The sequence below is a fragment of the Phaethon aethereus genome (assembly GCF_964289735.1).
Source record: "Phaethon aethereus genome assembly, chromosome: 2".
NCBI classification, from domain to species: domain Eukaryota; kingdom Metazoa; phylum Chordata; class Aves; order Phaethontiformes; family Phaethontidae; genus Phaethon; species Phaethon aethereus.
The window spans coordinates 20,439,174-20,465,225 of NC_138582.1; the positions used below are offsets into that span (position 1 = coordinate 20,439,174).

General features: G+C 37.2%; 1 protein-coding gene across 1 annotated transcript in view; it reads left to right on the forward strand.

Annotated features, from left to right (window-relative positions):
• Window positions 1-495: 495 nt before the first annotated feature.
• The window catches only part of NUDCD1 (NudC domain containing 1), a gene marked incomplete at both ends in the record, with an annotated part of 46,674 nt that continues 21,117 nt past the window's right edge, over window positions 496-26,052 (forward strand). The window contains 6 exons of the mRNA XM_081996854.1: window positions 496-613; window positions 9,061-9,215; window positions 17,957-18,142; window positions 20,644-20,827; window positions 21,995-22,180; window positions 24,694-24,901. Coding sequence (XP_081852980.1) covers window positions 496-613; window positions 9,061-9,215; window positions 17,957-18,142; window positions 20,644-20,827; window positions 21,995-22,180; window positions 24,694-24,901 — 1,037 coding nt within the window. The remainder of the gene's footprint in view (window positions 614-9,060; window positions 9,216-17,956; window positions 18,143-20,643; window positions 20,828-21,994; window positions 22,181-24,693; window positions 24,902-26,052) is intronic.

Genomic DNA, 26,052 nt, shown 5'->3' on the forward strand with positions numbered 1-26,052 from the left:
GGACCGGTAGGTTACCGGGCCGTTTGCGCGGGCGCGGCCTCCCCACCGCCCGGCCCTCCCACCTGGCGCCTCACCCCGCCCGGCCCACCCAGCGGCTTCCCCCGCCGCAGCCGGACCGAGGAAGCGGGAGCGGTGCCGGCAGGCCCAGGCCCGGCGCGCTCCCGGCTCACCCCGCCGTGGCGCCGCCAGTCCCGGGCGGCAAGAGGCGGAGCCGCCTCCCGGACGCACAACCCGCCGCCCGCCCCGCTCTCTCTCGCGCGCGAGCGCCGCCGGGAAACGCAGGCCGGGAAGGCGCCGCCAGCTCGGCGACTACAACTCCCGGCGTGCGCCAGGGCTCACGGCCATGCTCGGGCCTGGACTACAGCTCCCAGCGTGCCCCGCCGCCGTCGCACGCCGGTGCGGCTCTTCCCGTGGTGCTCCGCGGCGGTGGCCGCGCGTCGCGTGAGGGGCCGCCGAGTTGCTGCTTCTTCCCGAAGTATTCGCCGGAGTCGTAGCATGGCGGGCGCTGCCCACTGCTCCCTGCAGGCCAAGCGCTTGCTCTTGGACCCCAAGTTCGAGGGCTACAAGCTATCCCTGGAGCCGTTGGCCTGCTACCAGCTGGGGCTCGACGCGGGTGAGGAGCAGGGGTGGGTCCGGCGGGGTGCGCCGTGCGGGGGGCAAGCGCCCGCCGGGCCTTCCTTTCGCCCTGCGGCCTGGACGACCCCTTAGGCAGCGAGGGAGGGCACTGGATCCGTCCGCGCTTCTCCGTTCGCTTGTGGTGCTCCGCGACCCTCGGTGCAAGCGTGCCCTGAGGTGGGGAGAGCCCGGGCCGCCTTACCGAGAGGCCTGCGCGCCTGTCGTCGGTCGGGAACGGCGGGCGTTTAAGAGTCTCAGCGTCTCGTTTTGATTTTTTATCGTTGTAATTGGCTGCAATGTTGTCATTGATCCCCTCTCCCAGCCTCATGTAGCTTCATGGTGGGTCAAGGTCTCCGACTGCTGTCACATCGCTGTCTGCCTCTGTGAGTTTGAACTTAGTTTCTAAATGGGTAAGAAAATCTGTGCTAAATCTCGTCTTGGCTTGTGCACATGTGGTAAGGCCATATGGCCCGCTGAGGGAGCTCAAAGTGATGGCGTCTGAAATTGATACATGTGATTTAGACAACTATGTATGAAATGAGTATGTTCTACAAATTTGAGGGAATTAACAACTTTTTCTTCTTATGCTGCCCACAGTTCCGAGGTGGCTCTTCAGGCTATTCATTCCATGCGCTGCTGTTTCTGTTAAGCGTTGTTAGTATTTGAGGTTCTGGTCCATTAGTGTATGATTTCACTGACTTCTCAACTCACTGAGAAGAGAATTAACACAAAGTCGTGTTGTGTGTGTATCTACAACCTTAGCCATGTACCCTGAAATATCTCTAGCTTTATTTTAGCTTTATTGATTTGTGAAATTTAAGTCTTTCATAAGGTGGACAAATTAATTTCCTTTTTTTTCTTAATAAAGCCAGGACAGTAATAGGCAATTTGGGTGGACTGTTCTCTGCCTCTGTATATTTACTGAACAATATACCTATCTACAGAATTATTTGTTATGTGTTACTTTAGTTTTGTGTTGAATACATTATATTAGTAGTGCAACAGAAAGGTACATTTGCCATGGTGAATTGTTAGCAGGAAGATGGAGGTTGCCTGTGAATTGTGTATTGAAGGATGAGTGAATGAGAGTTAGGTCATACTGTATATGTATCTTTGATAGAACTGGAAAATTTAATGAGAGTAACAGTTTTGCTTACATAGTTTGACATATCTACTGTAAGATTGTTATAGCTGTCGCCTTTTCAAAGACAGTCCAAATGTGAGTGTATGTGTATTAGGAGCAGAGCACAGCTGTGTCAAAGATGGCAACAGTTAGCATAGCAAAGGTACCGTCTCTTAGTTTGTCCTTTATTTGATGTTCTGCTTATGGTCAAGCAGACCAAGGTTTGTGGTTCTTGGGTGGCAAATTATGTGCCTAAGTAGATGAGGATTACAAATTTTCATGAAAATATATGAATGATGGAGTTGCTAATGGACAGACGGATCTAGTCAGTTCTTGCCCGTTCAGATATTTAACATAATAGTTATAGTAACTTGTGTGATAGAAGATGGGTATGTGTGCCTGTGTTCTTTTCTTCTTGTGCATTCCCACAGCACAAACACCCTGACTCATTTCAGTCCAACTTATTTGTCTGTCCTACTAAATCATTACTACCAAGTAGCTTACTCTGTTCTGCATGTATATGTATATAGAGAGAGATATGGGTCCACTAGAGAGTGGAAAGCTTTTTTTCCCCCCATTGTTTTTTTAAAATTAGTATCCTGAAATATAAACCAAACCAGTCCCTATATTTGTCTTCTAGATGTTTTGTTGTCCATATTTCAGCCTGCTCTTAGGTCGTACAGCTGTCTCTCTCTTTTCTGGTTTTCTTCTGCTTACTTCAAGGTGGTTTCTTCACAATACAGAGATGTTCTGTACCTGAACTTTTTATATCCTGGTGTCAGGGTCTACATATGCATTAGACTGAGGTCATCCTTCCATAACTTGACTTTTATGTTGCACAGGAATAATGGGTTGAGTTGTAGAGACTGTGAATGGTGTGTAGGCCATGGCTTTTTCAAATTGTTGCACAGAAGAAGAAATTGTGTGAGAAGGCTTCAAGTTTACAGCATATTTGTGAGCCGATTAAAAGTCTCAGGAACATGATGAAGAATGTGGTAGGTTGTGGATTATTAAATTAATATTTGTCACTGAGTGAAGAGTTTGATTTTATTTTCTTGAAGGGGGAGTGAGTAAACTACAATAGCTGAAAAAATGTCAAATGTTTAGGAACACTGTCAGCATGACTGATTTGTGATTTTAGTCACAACTATGTACAAAAATGTGGTAGTAGAATCTGAAAGATTAATGTAAAAAGACTGTTGAACTCTCTTTTTGTTTTCCAGGAAATTACTTCAGGAATGCTTGTTTTAAATGACCTGGGATTTGGAGTTCTGCCTGTGTGGAATCCCAAATTTCATGCTAGTAAGATGAACATGTGGGGTTTAGAGTACATGGAATACATGACAATAAATAGAAATAGGTACTTATTCTTAAGTAGAACTGAGTTAACTCAGCTGTAGTTGCAGTGTTATTACAAATGTGTGTATTAAGCATTAGAGTATTAATCTTCTTTGTTGATATTTTCATCTATGTTTTTATATGTATCCATTTTTATGAATTTCACTGCATACTATAAAATAAAATGAACAAAAAAAAATTGAGACATGGAATTGATGCAGGCTTCTACTACTGGAGCAGGTGGATAGCAGTACATGGTAGTCTGGGGCAACTTACGGTAGCTGTCATGCTCATGTGGACTACAGTGAGCTTCATTTTCTGACCATTGTGTAAAACTTAGTATTCAGTCCTAATTTGCCTTTAACTCTCAGACTGTGATTGCCAGGAATTTGCTGTGGTCAGATGTGCAGCTGAAGCAGAAAGAAATTTACAACATCTATTTATGTATTAAATCAGTGGTAGAGGGGAATTTTCTAGTGAATTTCTTAAATATATAGTCGCAGTGAAGAAGAATGGTGAAATTCTGATATCTTATTTTTCCTTTTAAATACTTGATTTGCATGATCATCTTTTATTTTTCTCCTTATTCCTATCCATTCTGTCCTAGTCAATCTAAACTTTCACAGTCATTTCTCTTCTTTCATCTCTCATCCTGGTAACTTGTTTTGATTAGTAATGAGTCCCACACTATTATACCTTTAATTCCAACTCTTCGTCCTAAATTTTGTCTGTTTTTCTCCTTATTTTCCTTAGTTTATTTCCATAACTTACTTTCAGATGCTTGCTTTCCATTGAGCTTTGTAATACCTTTCTTTTAGATCACTGAACCTTTGGGAAGGAGGAAAGAGCATCTCGTTTACTGTCACCTTTTCTGCCCTGACCTGATCTTGGCAGAGCCCAAAGCAGTGATTGTGGGGCAAATCCTGTCTCCAACAAGGACCGTGTCTAAAATGCATAACATTTTTAAAAGAATGAGAACCTTGCTCTTGACTTCCACTGGTCAGATGTAACTTGATTTTTTAATTTTTGTTTTCCCCAGAGTCTTGAAATTTATTCAAATGTAGGTATCTCATGCCTTTCCTCTCTATCTTGTCTATTTGGTAGAACCAAATTATGCATACGATGTAGAGTATGGTTTTCGATACAGTAGTGGCTGAAAGGCATAGTAAACCTTCACTCAAGCATGGAGGTCCTGTTGCAAGCCAGGAGAATATGTAGAGAATGTGTTTCTTTGATCATGTTTGTTTATGTTTTTTAACACTTTCTTGTAAAATGGTATTAATAAATGACTGCCCTATTTGCAACCTGTTTAGACCAGAAGGTCGGTACTTCAATGGAAAGTAGCTGCCCATTAGTAATGCTACATTGAAAACATGCATTTCTGTCTGCTTATGGAATGAAAGGCACTGATATGTTTCAAGCATTTGTAGAGATTTCTATTTGCATTTTCCATTTCCATTTGAAAAATTAAATATAGAAAAAAAGTCTTTAAAATAATGCATGGGAAATACTAAGAAACTGTGAGCCATGGCTTTTTCAGACTTTTACAGTAGCTTATAAACCTAGGTTTAGGTCTCAGGCACATGTGTATCTGTTCTTGTGTTGTACTTCAATTTCTTGAGAAAGAAAAAGATAACGTAGAGGTGAGTTCTGCCTTGTAACTATTGTTAAAGAAAATAGTTCTTGCAGCTGGTACAAGTCAGCTTATAAATCAAGGCATTGCTATAGTGGTGCTTTCACAAATGTCTTGCTAGTTTTGGATCTTGTTCAATTTATTTGTTCAATTTAGTGCATGATAGATCCCACTTATTTTTCACACCTGTGTAAGTAATTTGATCTGGCAAAAATACTTCAGGTATCTGTCAGGCCATGCTTGTTTTCAGCAAAGTATGTGTTTATTAAACAGTAAGTTTTTCTGTTTAGTCTACTAACATACTTCTTGCGGCAGAATAAACAAGACTGGCACTTTTACTCAACAACAGCAATGAGATGATTCTGCCATTAACAATAAAGACATATTTGTGACTATTAAAAGAAGAATTAATGCAGTGTTAGAAGGATCTTTGGCTGATACTAGAAAATAAATTAATGTAATCTCTTCCACTAGTAGATAAGTGTATGTGAAATACTAAATACTTCCACTGGGTGGCATTGCAAAACAAAGTATGACATATAAGCATATAACATTCAATGCCCCAAAATGTTATGTTGATACAATTATTTTATGTATTTTCTGGTGTTGTAGATGTTGTTTTGATGTACCCAGTAAAACATCTAAAAATGTGTGTTTGAGGGAGTTTCTCACCCTTTTTTTTTCTACTTTTTTTTTTCCAGTTATGCTTTATAGTGTTTGATGGCAGATGTAAGACTTCACTATTCATTTAAAGTATAAATCCCTTGTCAGTGTTCTTTATTCAGAGGAGATTTTTTTTGCAATGCAGAGTAATAATTGTAGTAAGATCCAGTTAGGTTAGGGACATCTTATTCCTTCTGTTTATTCTTATGAGTTGCTTTGTATTTAGTGCTTTTGCTTTTAAGTAAAGGTGGTATGAGTGAAAATCTTTGCTTAATTATTTTTGAAATATTTTCAGTGAAATTACTTGTTTTGAGTGAAAGGCACGCAGCTAGAGATAAATGCAATTCTAGAAAAGTGGCATAATTTTCTTTGTACTAATCTGAAATATCACACCTAACTAGGGTTGTTGGGAAATAATATTGAAAGCTGGGGTTTAATTTATACATTCTGTATACTTGCTCTCATTTCTGGCATGACAGGGTATGAATCAATGTTCCTAGGTTTTAGTAGTGCCGATTTAGCTATCAGAAATGTGAAGAAGACTATGTATCATTCTGTTGAATAGCTGTCATTAACTGCTGTTTGTTAATTGAACCCAAAAAGTGGAAGCTAGTGAATTAGTCTGACTCTTAAAAAAAGAAAAAAACAAAACCAAAAATCAAACAACCACCCCAACCACAAACCAACAACAACAACAAAAAAATCAGAAAAATCCTGGCCAAACAAAAAAGCCGCAAAACTCTGTGACTGAATAAGGTGATGATCTGATTGAAGTATTTCTTCTTTTCCCTTTATATTAACTTCTCTTTTTCTGAATTTACTTTATTAAAAGTCTTCATTTCTTCTCTCTTTTGTCCTTCATTTTTTTGCACTTAGCTCTGTTGGTTTTCTCCTCATTTTCCAAGGACCATCAAGAAAAGTTGAACCTGGAAGGCTGTAGGAAGGAAGGAAGGAAGGAATTTCATCTAGTGTAAAATCTCCTATAAACTATCTGAGCACATGGTATGTGATGGCAGATGGCATTTGTGCACAGATTTCACTTGATCACAGCATGGGTTTCAATTAATCAAGGATGGAATAGTTTCTCTAATTACTACTTCTTGTCAGAGTGCTGTATATACCAGATACATTCTGCAAGCAGTTGATAACCTTATTTGAAGCGTTTCATGACAGTACAGTACACAGTTGGAGTTCATGGCTTAAAATCACCTACAAATTGTACAGTTTCTGACTTCTGTTTAGACAGAATTACAGAATGAATTACATTGCAATTATGGAAGGGATGTGGATCTCCTATTCCTGACCCCTTATTTTTCAGAGCTTGTCAGCACTATGGGTTGAAAAACTCAGAGACAGATATATTCATGTTCTTCCAGTTTTTATAAAGCTTATCACCTCACAGTCAGCTAATCAATAGTATATTGTTCCAAGAATTTTCTTGAAAGGTTATTTATTTGCTTTAGGAAGCATCTAGTTTGGACTGTTTTTACTTTTTGTAGGTGTTTTAGTTACAATTCTAACAGTAGCAACATTTCTAGGGTGGCGGGGGGGAGAAGTGGAGACAGGAAGCTTTGCAAAATAAGACAGTTCTAGCTTTTCTGTGCTGAAAAAGCTTTGCATGTTTAGAATCATAGAATTTGAGGGTTGAGAATGGGTTGACAATTAGGGTTTGTCTTTAATTGTTTACAGAATATTCACATCATGTCTTGTCATGTTAGGAAGAATATCTCTGTGATAAAGCTTGATTGTACAAACAGCTTTAAAACACGTTTTCACAACCCATCCTTCTAATTTCTTTTACAGTGTAATTTACTGTAACATATTCTAATTAGTTGAAGTAGAAATTGGAATGGGTAACAGTCTTTCCCACTATGACAGGTGTATTTTCTTCTCAGTCCTTTGTTGATATTCTAGCTTTTTTTGAAAGGCCATGGCTTGGGGAACAATAATTTATTAATTGCAGAGGTACGGAAATCCCTTCTGTGTGGTGAATATGAATAACGATTTGAACTGAGTGGAATTAATGCTGTTGGTTTGCAAATATCAACAGTGATTAGGAGACTAATTGCAAATTATACTGTCATATTGCAAGTATTTTGTATAGTATGAGTGGATTTCTTTATTAATCAGACAGTATAATCTTGCATAGTTTCCTATAGCCGCTTATGTTAATAGCCAGTATCTGATGGGGTCAGTTCTGAGCCATCTAGTGACTATCTGATTGGTGGTATTGTGACAGCTATGCAGCGGCACTGATTGTGCTGCCAAGTGAACTACTGTTTGCAGTAAATTGGTGTTCTGACAGAGTGGAATAAACTACTGCTTCAGTAGGTTTTAAGTGGATGCTGAAGAAGAGTGTAAGAAATCCAGGATGAGGACTGCTGCATATGTGAATGGCCCTTGTTGCGGGGGTGGATGGAAGTGAAATACTGGAAGTAGCTTTGCTCAGTTTCAGAGCAGAAGAGAGTAAAAAGTGGAAGCTGAAAAAGTAGGAACTAAAATAACTGTTGCTATGAGAAGGATTAGCCTTGAGGTATTTTCCCCACACTCTGGGTTTGAAGGCTAGTCATCATGCTCTGACACAGTTTACTTATAACTTTCTAAAGGATTTTGCTTGTTGTGTGAGGTTCAAGATAAAATTCCTTCAGGGAAGCTAAGGATCCTGGGATGACTGTACTGGAGACTGAACTGGAGTTCCGGTCTGTCTGAGACTAGTTGTAGAAGGATGGACTAGACTTCTGCTAATGTCTTTGCTAAAACTTGAGGATTTTCTGTATTTTGAGATGTTGGGACTACAACTGCTTGACCTCTGTATAGATATGGAATAGGAAGAGCAAGCTGCAGCTATTTTCAATAAAAATTTGGTTAGTCTTAGAAAGATAACCCCAGCTGTGATTACTGGTAGCTGAGGAGAGGTTTGCTATTTGGAAATATCTTGCTCAGGTGCATGACTGCAAGTAGCATGCTTCTTGGTTTGAAGAAGGTACCATTATAGTGAACAGCCATTCTTTGCACCCTCTTTCAGTTAGAAAAAGCTTAGTCTGAAATTTTGATGTTTTCTTGGACATTTCTCAAGATTTGAACCTCAGTGGGAATGCTAGGAATGTAGTTTTTTTAGTAATGACTATGTAGTAATTCTGCTTTGTACTGTTTTAATCTTTTTGCCTTGCAAGTGTTGACAGCTTGGTTCAGAATTTAAGACTATGAAATCCATGTAGTTAGATGGAATATTTCTTTTGCCGGTTGTTTTCTTGGAGTTACTGTAAAGCAGAATTTTTTTCCCCTTACTGTAATAGCGTGTACATATCGGGAATGATTCGTGCTCTTCTCAAGCAGACTTAAAAGTAGATTTTACTTAGTTGTTGTATGTGTGTTTGGTCTTGTGAGGGTTATTGACAAATTGGATCTCAATGCATGTTGGGAAGTGACAGTATAGGCCACTATAAATGCTAATAGTTGCTACATGATCAGAGTGAATGACTGCAGTGGCCTTCAGTATGGATGACCAGCTTTCCAAGTTTATGGTGAAATTTTAAACTATGTATACATAATGTGTCTTTCTTCAAATAAACCAGACCTGTGGACTAAGGATGAAAGAGTGATTTTTAAATTATTAGTTTGAGCTTTAAATTATTAAATTATAAAATAATTAATTGTTAAAATAGTATTTTTTTTTTTTCCTCTCCAGCTGTAGCAGAAGTGAAACTTCGTGATGATCAATATACCCTTGACCACATGCGTGCTTTTGGCATGTATAATTATCTTCACCTTGATTCCTGGTACCAGGATAATGTCTACTATGTTGATCACTTTGGAAGGGTTATGAATCTGTCAGTGACTCTGGTAAGAATAAACCTTTTTCAAAAATTACTGAATTTGAAAGGGTAGGGGGTAGACAAGATAGAAAATATGGCAAGGAGGATTCAAATTCAAAAACTAGGAGAGGCTATTGCCAGGAAGACAGATTAACAAAAATTCAGTTTCAACAGGAAGGATGAAAGGATTTTAAGTGAGGTTTCTGACATCTTTTCATTAATAGCATTGCATTAGTAATGAAATAGTATTGCATCTCCTCCCAGTCTGGGGAAGATAGACATATGGTGACAAGCTGAAGGAAATAGTAGACACCTCTTTTCTAGTTGCCCGCTGTTTCTCCCCTATGTTACTTGATTGTCTGTTTGCTAATTTGAAAATCAAGTCATTGTAGATATAAGGAGAGAAAAAACTTGTACGCATTAGAATTAGAACTGAAAGCCATTATATACTAATAGGCTGATCTGTTAAATAAATATTTAACAAGTGTTAATAGACTATTAATACTTAACTCCTTTCTATAGTCGTTCCTGGTTTATTCATATATTTTGGTGCAGCAGCTTCTTCCAATTACTGTAATCTCACTTTTGGAATCATGTTGGTTTACATAAGATTAATTAGACTGGGTGTGTGTTAAATAGAAAGAATCTTTAAGTGAGTTGGGTGGAGGAGAGAGTCTTTAACCTTTTCTTAATCAAATGATTCAGAGTGATTGTGTACTGATGAGGTGTTTAAAAGTTTATGGAGTCCGTTCATACTGTTCTCTCTAGACTCCACAGAACATTTTGCACTGCAGTCCACAGAGTACTGGCCTAAACTTATTTCATTGCTATAACTGACTACATGTAATTTTCAGGTTTGGAAGGGAAAATATCCATTGTCATGCTACCAAGGAATTTGATTTGTAACTCTGTGGGACAAAAGAAAACACTGGGTGATGTGTGATTTTTGAGAGAGGGTGGCTTACTGTGTGCAAGGTTCTGGGAGTGGAAATTACTAGGCTAGGGCTAAAGTGAGAGAAATCCTGAAATGATAGTTCTGGATTTTCCAGAAAATACAGTTTTCCAGAGGATGGTAGACAGAACTGGAGCTGCAAAATAATTCCTTTACTTTTCATAGAACATATAGGCAGTTGGAGTCTTTGGCAGACTCTTGCTGAAACAGAATAATCTTCTGGGACTTCTTCCAAATCTTTTGAGATAATCTGGATTCCCAGTAGGAGCATCTAAAAGAAAGAACCTTGTCAGGGAAAGCTTTCTGTGAACTTGTCACAATCTCATTCTTTGTGTTTTCCTTGTGGTTGGCTAACCTTGGCTGGCTGCCAGACACCCACCCAGACACTTTCTCACTCCCCCTCTTCAACAAGATGGGGAGAAAATACGACAGAAAAGCTTGCGAGTTGAGATAAAAACAGGAAGATCACTTCCAATTACCGTCACAGGCAAAACAGACTCCACTTGGGGGAAATTAATTTATTGCTAATTAAAAGTAGAGTATGTTGACGGGAAACAAAGCCACACAAAGCTCCTGCCAGGACTTTGCTCAGGTGTGGGCTTTCCATGGGGTGCAGTGTGGATATCTGCCCCACTGTGGTCTTCCATGGGCTTCAGGGAGACGACCTGCTTCCCCGTGGTCTTCTCCAAGGGCTGCAGGCGGACCTCTGCTCCGTGTCACCATCCTGGCTGACAGGCTCAGCTGTGCTCTGTGGTGAGTCCTTTGGAGGCAGCGGCTGTGTGCGGCACGGGGCAGCCCTGGCCTCTCCTCAGAGAGGCCACCCCTGCAGCTCCCCACTGCCAGCACAGTGCACACTCTCAGTACATTCCTTTATTAGGAGTTTAGCAGATAAACTATATAAAGTGTTAGCAGATAAACTATATAAAGGGTTTTACAGCATGCAATAATTTGCATTTTTATGTGCAGCAAATTGAAATAGTAAATATTCTTCCCCAGGACTGGTGGGTCCTTTGGAATCTTCAAGAATATGTCACTTGGTTAATATCTTGTGACAAGTTTTAGTTCCACCGGACTGTGAAATAAATAGCCTCCATCTTGTGTCCTAATACACAACACAGTGTTGTTTTGCAAAGGAAACATGTTTGTGTATGTATAAAAAGGACTCTGTGTTCAGAAACATCAACAAATGTACCTGGCAATATATTAGTCAAATGTATATTACAGATAATATTGTTTTCAGCCAAGTATAGCTTACAAGTTAGCAAAGACCACAATTAAAATTTATGTCTTTAAAATAGAAGATGGAATGGGTTAACATGCTAATCCTAAATCCAAAATGAAAGAACACATAGGCTTTCTAATTAGTTCTGCTTCCTATTTCTGTGGTAACTTTGATTCTAGTATGGCAGTGTGTTAGTTATCCATAAATCATGAATTATCCCTGCAATTTAGGTGTATAAAAATGTCACCTGTGAAAGCAGAAAGTAGAGATAATACCTTGCCACTTGCTCAAAATCAAACATAATTGAAAAAGAAAAGTGATCAACATGAGCAGTTTCTAAGTTGGTGGATGGGTATTCAAGTGAGTTGTTTATACCAGGCTGAGAAAGTTGTTCCCCTAACTTGGCTGTAAATACAGTATAAAGGCTTTAACATTCTTCTATTATAGCTATCAGACTTCTTTCATTCAATAAGCCAGCATCGATACTTTGTTTTAAAGACCCAAAGGCTAGTATAAGTGACAGGATTACTGAATTGGGTGTTTTGGATTCTTGTGGGTTTTTTTGCGTGTGACTTGACTTTTTTAATTGCTTGATGTTTGTAATACTGGAATATAGTTGGAAAATAATTCAAAGTTTTCTCTGCCAGGAGCTAAATACTTGGACTTGATTTCTCGACCTTCAGCTCTTCTTGCAAAGATGATTTTGTTTCTTTTTATATTCAAATAATGGAATTGAGAAATTATTGCAACTATAACTCTTCTCACACTTAATTAAAATCCTTAATGGTATCTATATTTTCATCTTTCTGAATTCCAGTAAGAAATAGCTGTGGAATGCTGTTTCCGTAACTTTCTGTTAACTTCAACTTAGAACAACTGTTTAGTGGCACCAGAAACAACATGGGAATTCTGTTTGAAACAAGCGAGAATAAGGAAGCAGATTAAAAGTGAAGAACAACAGAATCTTTGAGAGTTCTGTATCAGGCTTTTAAATACTTGGTTCTTCATTATTCAGAATGCTGTGTGTGGACATTTTTCATCAGAGACATGTGTCCAGTGCCTAGATATTTTGATTTATTATAACAACTAGTTTTATATCTGTTATGGCTACTTTGTTGAAATTGCCATATAACTTACAACTTTTATTTTTTCCTTTGTCTTCTGGTATGTTTTGTCTTTTCTCATTCCCTGTTTTTTCCTTGGAAAATTATTTGTTATTTTAAATCTCATATAAAATATTGCTTGTTTGTACAGTATGGCAAACTGAGTTTGCAACGATACAATTTCTTAATAAAATTTAAAGCATTTAAATCTTACAGGCATGCCAAGGAAGCTAAGTAAAATTTCACTACTTAACCATCTAAGCTAAGATATGCTTACTTAAATAGAGCCTGGTGCGAGGGACTCAGGAACAGTAGAGGTAATTTTTAAGCTTGCATTTTACATTTTGCCCCTTGTACCTGTGCATTGGCTCCTTATCCTGAGCAACCAGAGTATACCCTGGCTTGGTCTGACTGACATTGCCTGTGGAGGAACCGTTTGCTCAGTTTTTCTATAAAAATTTGAAACCTGGGCTGCTTAAAAGGCTCAAAAACAGGGTTAATGTCATAGACAGGTGAGGCAAATGAGCTGCTGAAAGGAAAGGGGTGATTGTCTTGGTGAAGGCTCACAAGTGAAATCTGGAATAGATGAACAGAACGATGGAGGCGGAAAGGAAGCAGATACGCTGGCAAGAAGTATAGAAGTGGGTAGAACTAGAATTAAGGGTCAGTAGAAGAGATAAGAGGGTCACTTGGGAGAGAAAAATAATTAAACAAAGGAAGGATCTTAGTAGAGAAGTGAAGGGAGATGGGTCTGATGAGAAGCTGCATCTTGTTTTTTTTTCTTAAAGAAACTGTGTTGCTGTCATTTAAACTTACAGTGAGTAGATCTGACTTCTGTTAAGATTACTATAGTTGTTTTAGCCAGTTCTTACTAGTATAATATGTGACTATAGTATCTCAGCATCCCCTCATACTTCTGAAGTAGGAAGTTACTATTAACCCCTGTTAACCAGCTGGTGAACAGAGAAACAGTAAGTCAAAAAGCAAATCTGACACAGAAGGGTTTTGAAGACAGGTTTTGTTTCAGCTTCGAGTAAATCCATCCTTTTCATTGTCGGAATGTGATTAGAGATTATTCTAATAAATGTCTAAAATTAAATAAGTTAAATAAGTGAACAGAAAAGTTGTGAATAAGAGCATTTCCTTTCTTGCCTATTGAGAGGGAGGCTTTGAAATGTGTAATGAAGATTATTTTTCACTTTTTTTCAGATGTACTGAGTCCTGACATTTCTGCTCTGATAAACCTGTGCTGATAAATTTGATGTAGGCTTTAGAAGATTAAATAGTTGATAGTTGATAATTTAAAAAAAAAAATTGCATCCGAAATTATTTGAAGCTTACTGTTGTGATTCACTTGAAGGCTGATAGAAGCGTGGTCTTCTGTAATGTTACATAGTATAGCTCTGTAAATCACTGTTAACAGGGCTGATGTTTCTTCTTTACATGACTGGATGCATGGGATTTTGATTTTTTTGTTGTTTTTTTCACCCCTCCTGAATGTGTTCTAAATGGATGGAATAGTTCAAGAGGCATAATGATGCAACAGAATCTACAAAGTGACACTGAATGCTTCCAATAATTAAAAATCACATTTGTGTCTTTTCCATTGCAGGTTTCATAATAGCCCTTGTGCCTTTTTGTAGTACACAGTAATCTCTAATACAAATTCAAGTAGGCCCAAAAGGCAAGCAGACTATCTGTTTGTCATCTGGTCTTTTTTGCTGTTGCTTATGAAAATGGTGCTTACGCAAATCCAATTTATCTTGCTTACCTTCGAACATGTTTTAAATGCATATCTGATTTTAATAACATCTGGAAAATATGAAGGATTTGATAATCCCCTCAAATAGAGGATTCTCAACAAATAAGGCCACGGTGTGCTTTGCATACACAAATGTACTCTTTCTGTATTGCGTACACGTGCATAGGTGCAGAGAAGTCTCTTAAAGGTGATGCTTTGTATGTATATTTTTGCCTGCCTTATTTCATAGATCAGTATAAGTGAGTTTCTTTTACTAGAAGTAGATATGTATATAGAAGATTCCACCACCTCCCCCCCCGAAGCTGTCCATCGTTTGAGTGGAGATAAAGAGACAGGAGATGCTTAGAAAATATTATAATAATTTGTGGCTGAAATTCCAGGGACTATAATGAGACATTGCTTAATCTGATACTTTTTCATTGCTATTTCTTAGCCTCATGCCCACCCTTAAAATAGTAAGAGAGTGCATTTTGTGTGGCACAGACTAGATAAACACTTGTTTCCCCCTATCCCCCAGGTCTTCAATACAAAAATATGCTTCTGTATGTTCGTACTTCCTCTTACATAGTTGTAAGTATCTTCAAAACTGTTCCTGTAATGTTTTTATTTCAAAATCTTTTTCTATTTTTAAAAATAAGTCTTTCTACTTAAATATATTTTCATTTTAGTGACACTAATGCAGATTTTTAGTAACAAGGGAACAACTTCCTTGTTGTTAAGCAGAGTTTTCTGATTTGTGGAGCTTCTGAAATAATTGTAGATCAATTGACTGGATATGAGTCTAGTAAAATAAAACTGAAAATAGTTTAATTGGCTCTATGACCATTAGTTATGTTCTCAACATAGTCCATTTGTTGTTGGATTAAGAAGATAGGTTTGTTTTTAAAAGGGAGATGTTGATCTGTCAAGGCCAGTCAGGCACCTTTTTTTCCAGAGATGGTTGTTTATTTGCTCAAATATGTGTAGGTATGCTAGCCTGCACAATACCTATGAAATGCATTGTATTTAGTTTTATTTATGATATATATAAAACTATCTGAGAGATGAAAGGAAAGGACCATAACTTCATGAGAAATATTTCTTTAAAATACGGAACAGAAACAACAGGAATTAGTTTTGTTATTACTGAAAGACCTTTTTGGAGACCTCAGATCAGATCCTGAAGTCTGTGATTCCATGTAAGGGGCAAGATGGTGAATTTTTTTTTTTCTTTTTGAATTAAATTGTTAGTGTCCACTATTTGTTTTAGAATTGTAGAACAGTCCAGCTTGGAAGGACCATATGATCTTTTGAGGTCCCAACCTTCCATGGGAAAAGGAGCCTAGATGAGATTATCTAGCACGCTGCCCAGTTGTGTCTTGAAAACCTCTGGTGATGGGGACTCTACCATGTCCCTGGGGAGGTTGTTTCAGTCGTTGATTGTTCTCACTTTAAAAAAATTCTCTTATGTTGAGATGAAATGTCTCCTGGTGCAACTTTTACCTGTTGCCCCTTGTCTTCTCTATGTGACTTCTTGTGAAGAGAGAGCCTCCATGCTCTTTGTAGCCATCCTTTAAGTACTGGAATACCATGATGAGGTCCCCCAGTGAATCTTCTCCACAGAGACAAGACCTAAGTCCTTCAACTATAGGGCAGGTTCTCCAGCCCTTTGATAGTCTTCATCGCCTTCCTTTGTACCCTTTCCAGTCTGACCATGTCTTTTGTCAGTTGTGGGGACCACTCCAGGTATGGCCTGACAAGCGATGAGTGGGATGATCATGTCTCTCTCTCTGCTAGCAATGCCCCTGCAGATGCAGCCCAGGATCCAATTTGTCTTTGTTGCCGCAGCAGCAGCACACTGCTGACTCATGTTCAGCTTGTTGTCCATCAGGACCCCCAGGTCCCTTTCAGCAAGGCTGTTCCCCCAGCCACACAGATTCCAGTCTGCACTGGTTCTTTTTGGTTATTGCTTCCCAGGTGCTAGACCTTGCACTTGTCTTTGTTTAACTTTACAACGTTCTTGCTAGCCCCCTCTTCCAGACTGTCTGGGTCTCTGTGCAAGATGGCTCTCCCTTGTGACATGTCTACCTCATCACCCAGCTTAGTGTCATCAGCAAATATGGTGAGGGTGCTTTCAATCCCATCATCCAGGTAATTTATGAAGATGTGGAAACAGCATGGGTCCTGGTGCCAGTCCCTGAGGGGCCCCACTTGTGACAGACTGCCAGCATGTTTTAGTTAGCAACTACTTAGTTCAGTTGAAAAACTTCAAGCAATTAAGTTCTGTTTCAGTGTTTCTGTGACTGTGATGTTCCTGAATCTCCAGCCTGCATCTTACATTTTCTGTAAGAATATTTTATTTGTGCTCTTAATGCCACAGCCTGATCTGCTTAGTGAGTAGCTGATCAAGCTGTATTGCTGATATAGCATGTCCTGACTTTATTTTAAACTGTGATGCCAAGTTCTTTTCAAATCATAAAGGTTTGGTCTGTGGTTTTTTTTTTTTCCTAACAAGCCTCTTGGATATTCAGAGATTACTTCAGCTCACAAAAGGGATGTAAATAGTAGTCCTAAGCAGGCAACGGTCTTGCTGGCATTCTGCAAGCCAAATAACGAGCAGAGAGTTGCAAAGAAAGGGCTGTATGTAAGAGTGAAGGCACAAGATAAAGGATAATTGCTAAAAGATGTCCTGGAAGACATGCCTTGGTACCTAATGACAACAGTTGAAAATCCAATTTACAGCACAAAAGCAGTTTCTTCTGTTAGAATTATCAGGAAATGAAGACAACAACACTGAACTAAAGCAGGAGTTCTGAGAAAAATTACTAGAAATATAGATGAAATGAACATTTATTTTGCACTATTATTCAGTCAGGCTGATCTGTGTAAAGCTTATACAGTAGGGAATAGTAGCTATTTTCTTTTTGTTTTTTGGGGGTAGTATTTAGTGATATGTATAGTTTTAAAAAATTCCATATATTTTTTTTTTTTTGTTCACGGGAGAATCGTATCATCTGTGCACTTTGTTCACTGTAGTGTCTGTTTATGCTCAAAAACTATCTATGCTTGTAGTTTGGCTTAAAAACAAAGAAGATTACAGTGAACCACTGATATAGTATGCTAAATAAATTTATCCTGATGCGTAGTGTGATTGAAAAGTTATTTGCAAATATGATGTGAATTAGTACAGCTTTTCTTTTCTAGCTAATCACAATTATTACTTCTCTAACTTACCGAATAAAATACTGTAAGAAAGCTGAGAAATATCAGCTTGAAAATTACAGTTGTGTAAGGGAATTGGCTAAAATTGTTTTTAATTTAAAGGTGAACTAGTTTGAGTACAATTCTGCGGCTTTCATTTCTTTTAAAGTCTCCACATTTTCACTGGGACTAGAATTATTTGAGGTAAGTGATTAATTATATGGGAATGCTTGGGGAAAAGAAGTGAAAAGCCTTTTTTTAATGAAAAATGTAATTAGTGCTGTAAAATGGAAGGAAAAAAATTGAGTCCTGAGATAGCAATTATAGAACACTCAAGTTTTCGGTAAAGAGAAACCAACTCGATAAAATTCCACTGCCTTTTCCACATACGTGGGAATGATGTTTGCTACCCACTTTTTTCCAAATGTGCTCAACTGCACAAACAAACTGGTGAATTGCTATTGAGATTTGTTGTTCTTAATTTGTCTGTAATACTTACTGAAATTGATGAATACTCATAAAGTCTTTTTGCATGACTGTTTGCTTATAGGACACTGCTCTTCAAAAACCAAGAGAAGTTTTCAGGCTACCTACAGACTTGACAGCTTACGACGATCGCCTTTGTGCCTCAATACACTTCTCATCTTCCACATGGGTAACCCTTTCTGATGGTACAGGAAGACTGTATTTGATTAAATCAGGCAAGCGTGGAAACAGTGCATCTGAGAAGTGGGAGGTAAGTCTTGCATTAACATATTTAAGAATTGTAGGTCTACCAAATAATTCCTACTCTTGAATTTCATATGAGAATTGCATGTATGTAATGTTGTGAAGAACTAAGCTTTAAATCATGACTCTATCACTGATAGGGGATTGTGATCAAGTATGAAAATCATTATTTTTATATGAATGCCTAAATTACTGATTTCTTTAAGCACAAAATATCTCAGATTCAAGTGTTTGAAAGGGAACATCTCCTTTGACTGAAGAAGAATCTGTCTGTCTAAAAGTGTTTCTGAATCGGTGGCTAAGTGCTTGTCTACCTGAACTTTTTCTAAAAACTGTTTCCCTTTTCCCTTCCCTATTCATATGTGTCTGTCTAGGATTTTTTTCACCCCATCTTTTATTGTTTGCTGTTTCAACTGTCTTGTGGAATAATATATATTTTTTAAAAAAGTCTGAAGTTATTGTCAACCAAGCTAAAAGCTACTTTTGTTTTTAAGTTAGGAAATTTCTGGTTTGTGTGATGTTTGTCTGTGTAGATGTAATTGTGCTTGAAATATTCACTATTTATTTTGCCCCATCTTAAAAATGCATCCACAGAGACTAGAATAAAACTTAAACAAAACTGCTGATTAAAAAGTTTTGATAAGTAACCCTGAGGGTTACCTGCAGAGCCAGTATAACGTAAGCAATATTGTTTCCACCTCTCTGGTAGGGAAAATCTTCATACTGTGCACTTAGCTCTGGAAAATTGTTGGTGCTTATTATTTTTATTTAAGATCGTTGGTTGTAGATGAAGTATGTTTTTGTTTCTTGTGATAAAATTCTTTACATGATTAATTCTTTTAAAGAGTCTTGATAAGGAACATTTTTTGTATCCACATCAACGTGATCTTACTACAATGATAATGGTATATTGGTTATCCTGCTTGGACACAACAAATATAATTAAGTTACATTTCTACCTGAGCTACTATGAATCTCATGGTCTCTGGTTAGTTCCTCTTTATTAATGAAAGACTAATCTGGTATAAAGTGCCCACATTTTGCATCTGTTTTCTTTAATAGAGTGTGGTTTCCTATGCAATCAAGGAGGCTTCAGTATTGGCAGGAACTCAGGTGTATGTCATGAAGTGGAAGATTTCAGCATGATGGATTAGTTCCTTCCCCTACTTTAGAGTTCAGTAACTAGGAAATTGGTCATCCTGTTCTTTGGATGGTTGGTAATAAATACCAACTGGTTTTCTGTTCTGTGTGAGAATGCAGGTACATAAATAAGTTGCTTTGGAGTTGTTAGTGTAACAAAAACATGACATTTCTGTGTTGAGGTTCTGTCACCATTTAAATTCACTTTTTGAGTATTTATTGCACCCAGTGGTTTACACTGATGTTAACATCCCAACCTCAGAAATCGTAAAAACTTTATCAGGTTCCAGTAACAACAGCTGGATTGAGCCTATACTCATTCAGACACTGCAGTCTGAATTCCTTGTCATTTAGTCTTTCATTTTCTTGTGTTAATGTTCTAGCAAATAAAGAGTGTTTTATTTCTTCTTCTTTTTCTTTGCTGTTTGGATAAATTTTGTTTTTATCTTCTTGGGGTTTTTGCTGAATGAGTATTTTTTTGAGAAAAGCTGAAACACATAGTTTCTAGAATTAAAACTTCTAGCTGTAGGTCCCAACTGTTAAACATCTCAAGCTATGAGACATGCAGTCCTTCTGTATGAAATTATTTCATGTTTACAGTGATGCTTATTAGCCTTTCAGTATGACAATAGTACTTGCTCTGCCTACCTAGTCCCATCCAAGTATGGATGGACTTTTCAAACCATATACATAAAAATTCAAAACCTTCTCACGCTAGCTCCTCCTATACATTAATATTATACTCCTTCATATAGTTATAGGTTTTTGGTTTTTAATCCCCTTCATAAAACTTTTTAGAGAAGGAAAATTGAATCTCTTTGTAAAGATTTGCCAAATAAAGCAAGCCCCCCTCCCCTCAGTACTGGTCGATGATTAAACACTGGCAGCAATGCACTGGACCTTTTTACCTTCTCGTTTGCACATGTCAAGACCTACAAAGATTTTCAGGACATTGGGGTGTCTAGAGAAGTAGTGAGGGCCTTGGTGAAACGTCTGCATATTCATCTTGAGTGTGAGACTATTTTTCCCAGTTGATATGCTGTCTTTATGGATCTTGTTCTGTTCATGAGTTGTTGTCTCTCTATTGTAGTAGTAAACAGCCATAATGCAGAGGGCTTTGTGCAGTGGTCCCTAATAATGTTTTTATAATACAAACAGTAATAATTAAAGCATTTTAAAACAGTGGCTTGATAGCCAAGGAGGGAGAAACCAGAAACATATGAGAGTTATGTATTCATATTGGCAGAGAGGTTTGTGGGAAGCAAACTTTAACTTGTTTGACATTCACTGAAGCCTTTCGCTGCTTTCTGAGAGAGCAAGACTTCCAGATTTAACTGATTGCCTTTTTACTATGATTTTGTCTTCTAGATTGTGTTTAATGAAGAACTCGGAAGTCCATTTATTATAGCACACAGTGTTTCATTTGTAAAATCTGATACGCATTCAGTAGCTGTGCTGCTGCTTAGGGTAGAAAAAGATGAATTGGACACAAAAGGCAGTGGATTTCATATTACCTTGGAATGGGTTACAATTGTAGAGATAAGCAGAGAGGGTAAGTGTTTAATATTACTGGTGAGTAACATTTAAAAAATAAAACAAAACCCATGCTTTTATTCTTTGTCTTAGAAGTTGATTGTTCCTCAGGTTCTGATATTTATTTTCCCCAAAACTTTAGCTTGGATTTTATATAGGTAACTTTTAGTTATATTTTGAGATCAAGTTATCAGTTGTAGACCTACGTTCTGACAAACATTTGGAAGACAGGAGGAAGTAAAGTTTTATACCTGTGTGTTTAATGTAATTGGAAAACAAGATCGAACTTTACTTTGATATTATGAAATGCAATTGCTGTTTAGCTTGTAAAATCAAGGTTATATAGAACTATTTCTCACTAATGTCTGTTGTACTTTTCAAAATGTTTAGAGCTGGATATGGGTTTTTTGTTGGTTTTTTAGCCTCCAGTTAACAGTGTCATGGGATTGGAATTAGGATGAGATAAATATGAGAACTGTAGCATAAAAAGTAAAAACTGCATATTCTAGGTTTTCCTACAATATGAGAGTATGAAGTTATTCAGTTAATTTTAGACCAACACATTAAAAATATATTTGTTAGTGTATTAATACCTACTAATTAATGTATTATCCTAATGAAGTTTGACAAAGGGTAATTTATCTGTTCAATGTGACCATATATACTTACATTAAATATGATGATTTCTATAAAGAATGCAAGACACCATGCTTCAGTGTCTGTTTTAAGTATCTGTGGATGAAATTAGCTTACCTTTTTGGGAAAACTGTGATATGATCTCATTAATTATCTTGCAAAAACTCTTAATTTTGATACTGATAGAAACAAGGTCTTTAATTACTTCTTGAGTTTTTTACAGCAGCAGTTTCTTTAACTTGCTTCTCAAGTTCTTACAGCAGCTCAAAAAGTACTTGGAAAACTTGTTTGTACAGAGACTGTGAGTGGTTTTGTGAATTGCTGGTCTAGCTGTGATCAACAAAGAAGTAAGAAAAAAGGGCAATGCTACATTAATTTTAGGGTCTACATATTTAACAAACTCATTGGAAAACAGAAGAGAAATTTCTTTTTAAACTATCTTACTGTGATTTAACTGGTAGAACCGCTTAGTATTTTTAAGTGTAATGAGATTCTCATATAATAATTTGTCTTCTAGAACACTAAGATTTTATATTTTTTAATTTTATAGGTGATCATAGATATGCAATCTTTAAAAGGAGAGTTTTACAAGGAAAATCAGTCCCCCATTATGCAGCAATAGAGCCGAGTGGGGATGGTCTAATGATTGTTTCCTACAAACCTTTCAAGTTTATGCAAGATGAAGAGGACAAATTAGAAGAAAATGACGATGCAAAAGCAGCAAATGAAAAGAAAGGTAATTATGGCATTATGATAGGCTGCTCTCTTTTGACTTAGAAAATAGCTTGTCAGTGTAGCATCTGTTTGGATATGCTAGCAATAAATGTTTGTCTTAATAGGTATGTTCCAGATTTGTTTTTGTAAGGTCAGATTGGCTTTTTTTGTTTGTTTTCACCCTGTGAAGTTGCATAAATCTATATGAGGTGCTTTTTTTGGATAGGAGACACTTAAAGAATTTTGTTGTCTTAAGAAAAAGGATATTCTGCAAACAGAACTACAGTAAGTATTTGCTAGTTGGATTACTCAGGTAACAGCTAAATTCAGGCATCTGGCTGAAGTACTCAGATTAAGAAGCCAGTCTTCCTAGATGAGTGTGTGGCACCCATTGACATCCCCATAGTTATTCATCAGAAAGCTCTCTGATATGTAATTTATTCCTGCCTTTCTAAATTAAAAAAACCACAAACAACAAAACAACTAAACCACCACCTTTTTTCTTTTTAAAAAATGAGAATCCTGTAAAAGATTATCTTGTCTCCAGTGGGTGAGCAGTTCAGAGAAAAGAATAAACTTCAACAAAAAGCATCCGTACTTTTTTTCCTTTAAGATCAAAAAAAAATTAAGTATGTAAAAACCTGTTAATAAAGTTGTTGTTTTTAAATACCACTGACCTTTGTAATATGTATGTTTATGTAGTTATATTGTATTATTTCAGATTTGATTTTTGCTTCTGAATATGAGGCATAGGTTAATGAACCAATCTTAACTGAATGATACTAGCACAATCTTTGTCAGTGGTGCAAAAATCTGTTTGGGAAACGATATGAAAAGATTAATTTTCTGGATGTATGAATGTTACACACTGTGATAACTGTGACGTTGTACATGTAATTGTATTAAGAATAGTCTGTACATGTAAATCTTGAGGCAAAGGACTTCTTCGGTGCACTGAGCACCATAAGGAAATGTCTATGCGGTTGTCACCTGAATTAGCTAGTTCAATGTTTGAAGGATTTTAAGAGCTGCTTGAGTTCTGTGCTAGGTGTGATTAAAGAAACACAATAAAGAGCACTGTATGGCTCTTAGCATAGCTCATTTCATGCATGTATGGGCACATATGGTGTTGCCAAAGCCCGGAAATCTGTAATGTGTGGAATGCTGTTTGCAGCAATACCTTAGAAAACTTCTTATGGCACAGAAATCTAACTGTAGAGAAAGTACTGAAACCTGAACTCCTAGTTTAGAGGGAAGTCTAATACCTCTTTAAGAGATAATTTGCCTTTTGCTGAACCTAATGTAGTCTATCATTTTAGTTGCATGGTTGTATAAAATTGCAGGCATAATAGACACCAGATAATGAAACAAAGTGTGCTAGCAATAGAACTCCAAATTTTTGTAGGGGTTTACAACAATAGGTAAAGAAATACTGAGTCGGTTAAGTTGTACGTTGGTATTTTGGTTTATAATTTGTTCTCTCATGGTCTCCTGTGCACATTTTTGACATCATGAGAAGGCTGTCTTGAAGATGGGGGAGAGGGAAAGTCTAAGCTACTTTTTCGGTGTCATTCAGTTTTCTTATAAATTAAGATACTGAGACAGATCCATTGCAAACAGGAAACTGGTGGTAACAGGCAACAGTGGTAAGAGTCCTTCCAGAGTTGTAGTTGCTGACATGAAGCTTAAATCAAAAAAATCTTGTATTGTGTTGTGACAACTTGCAAGCTTCCAAAGGGTCTATCCGTACTTTACTTTTCCTCTAAATAGGAAGGTAACATGTACAAGATTGCTCTTTGGAAAATGAATTCACCTGTATTTGTGTTCTCTATGACCAACTGTGCACTACCCAGTCTTGCTGTCATAGCCTTCCTTTTGTATTTAAAAGGCCATTTCTTGTCTATCTTGATTATTAAACTGCTACATCAGGTGGATTCTAGACTCAGGAGCAAAGTCAGTCATTATCTCTGGGCAGGTGGTTTTCTTTCATCTCCATCAACTGAGGCAGATGAAGACCACTTGGTCTTCTAAAATAATTTCTGTTGAATAGTCAGTGTAGGTAACTGTGACAAAATAGGTAAGAAAAAAATGTTCACATCTCTGAATGGTATATACTTCTGAACATGCAGTAGCTTGTCAGTACCACTGCACCTGATGTTTCTTCAACCAAATTCTTAATCATTAATGTTTCAGTGTATTTAATTACTTTTTTGTTACCAAATTTGTAATGCTACAATAAACTTAGATTATATTTAAGCAATAATTAATTGCCCATTGTATAACTCTATCAGTATATTTGAGTACAGATATGAATATAAATTGCTTTCCGGATGAGGTACACAAATGGACTTGATTGCTAAAAAATATTTCTCCATTTTATAATCAGAATATATTTTTTGTAAATTGTTCAGAATAAAAGTTAATTTCCACTGTTCCACAAACTTCTATTCTGTATCTCCCAGTATTGCATGCTGTGGAATCTAGGACAGCATTTGTAATTTAGCTTGTATTTTTTCTGCATGTTTCCAGTTGCAGACCCTCTCTATTACTGGCAGCAGACTGAAGACGATGTGACAATAACGATTCACATTCCTCAAGACATCACAAAGGATGATATAAAAGTACGCTTTTCCCCTGATAACATATGTGTTACACTGAAAGACCAGCCTCCTTTGATGGAAGGAAAACTCTATTCGTCTGTGGACCATGAAAGCTGCACATGGATAATTAGAGAGAATAAAAGGTGTTGTATATGGGTTTTAGTTTTCCTATTGATTGGAATTGATTTCAAAGTGTGTACCATATCTCTGCCTTGTGGCCCCACTGGGAATGGACTCATTTAATGCTACACCCTGCATCCTTCCTCACAAGAATCTATCTCCTCTGCTGAAAATAGTTCACTGGCTTTTGCAATGCTGTCTCAAAATACTGTTTCTTTAGCTAATTGTGAAAGTAATCCCCTCCTTGTACAGTTACTTTCTTATAAGCTACATGACCAGCTATTTTCTACAATGCAGAACAGCCTTTCCAAAATAATCAATTCTTTTATTTCAGAAAAAAGGCATTACGTATAACTTCTTGTGCTGACAGCTATACCTGTATCAGACCAGGAAATTAAGAGTTTCTGCTACTGAGCTGTGAAGCAAAGTTCTGTGCAATGTTAGGGGTACACTGATGCTCATAACATTAACCTCCTCACACTATTTTCACATGCTTTGCCTATGTTTATTGGCAGCCAGAGTTAATGTTGTCACTTATCTTTACAAAACAATATTTGGTGATATGAGCTACTGGAGATTAACCCATCCATGTCTGTATGACTACCTTTTTTTTTTTTATTCTCTTTGAGAATGATTTCCATAAAGACAGTGTATCATCTAGTTATGAAACTTTGGTGATAAATTAAGTATATTCAGTAATATCTTGAAGTACTAATGAAAAACTTTATTTTTTCCAAATACTCAGAAAAAAAGACCCAGATATCAAAATGATAAACATAGCTTTAAAAGCAGAGTAAAGTTAATTGGTTCAATAATTATTTTTTCACACTAGATTTTAGAATCAATTAGTTAATAATGTCTCTTCTACTTCAGCTTTCCACAAACAGAAGATATTTTTGCTAATAATGTAGCAGAAATTCTTCAGGTTTGACTTAAATTCTTAATTCTTTCTTATATTATCATAATCCACTGTACATTATGTACATGATATAAACTTAATCTGTGTTAACTTAACATGCTGTAGACCTCAAATAGAAACGTTCATGGTTTTATTTGAGAACTAAATTTTAGTTGTCCTTCTTTCTGAAATAAAAGCATGAAAGAATGGAGCGGGGCGGGGGGGGGAAAGAATTCAGAGCTCCCTAAACCATAGTCTTTTTTTTTTTTTAATACA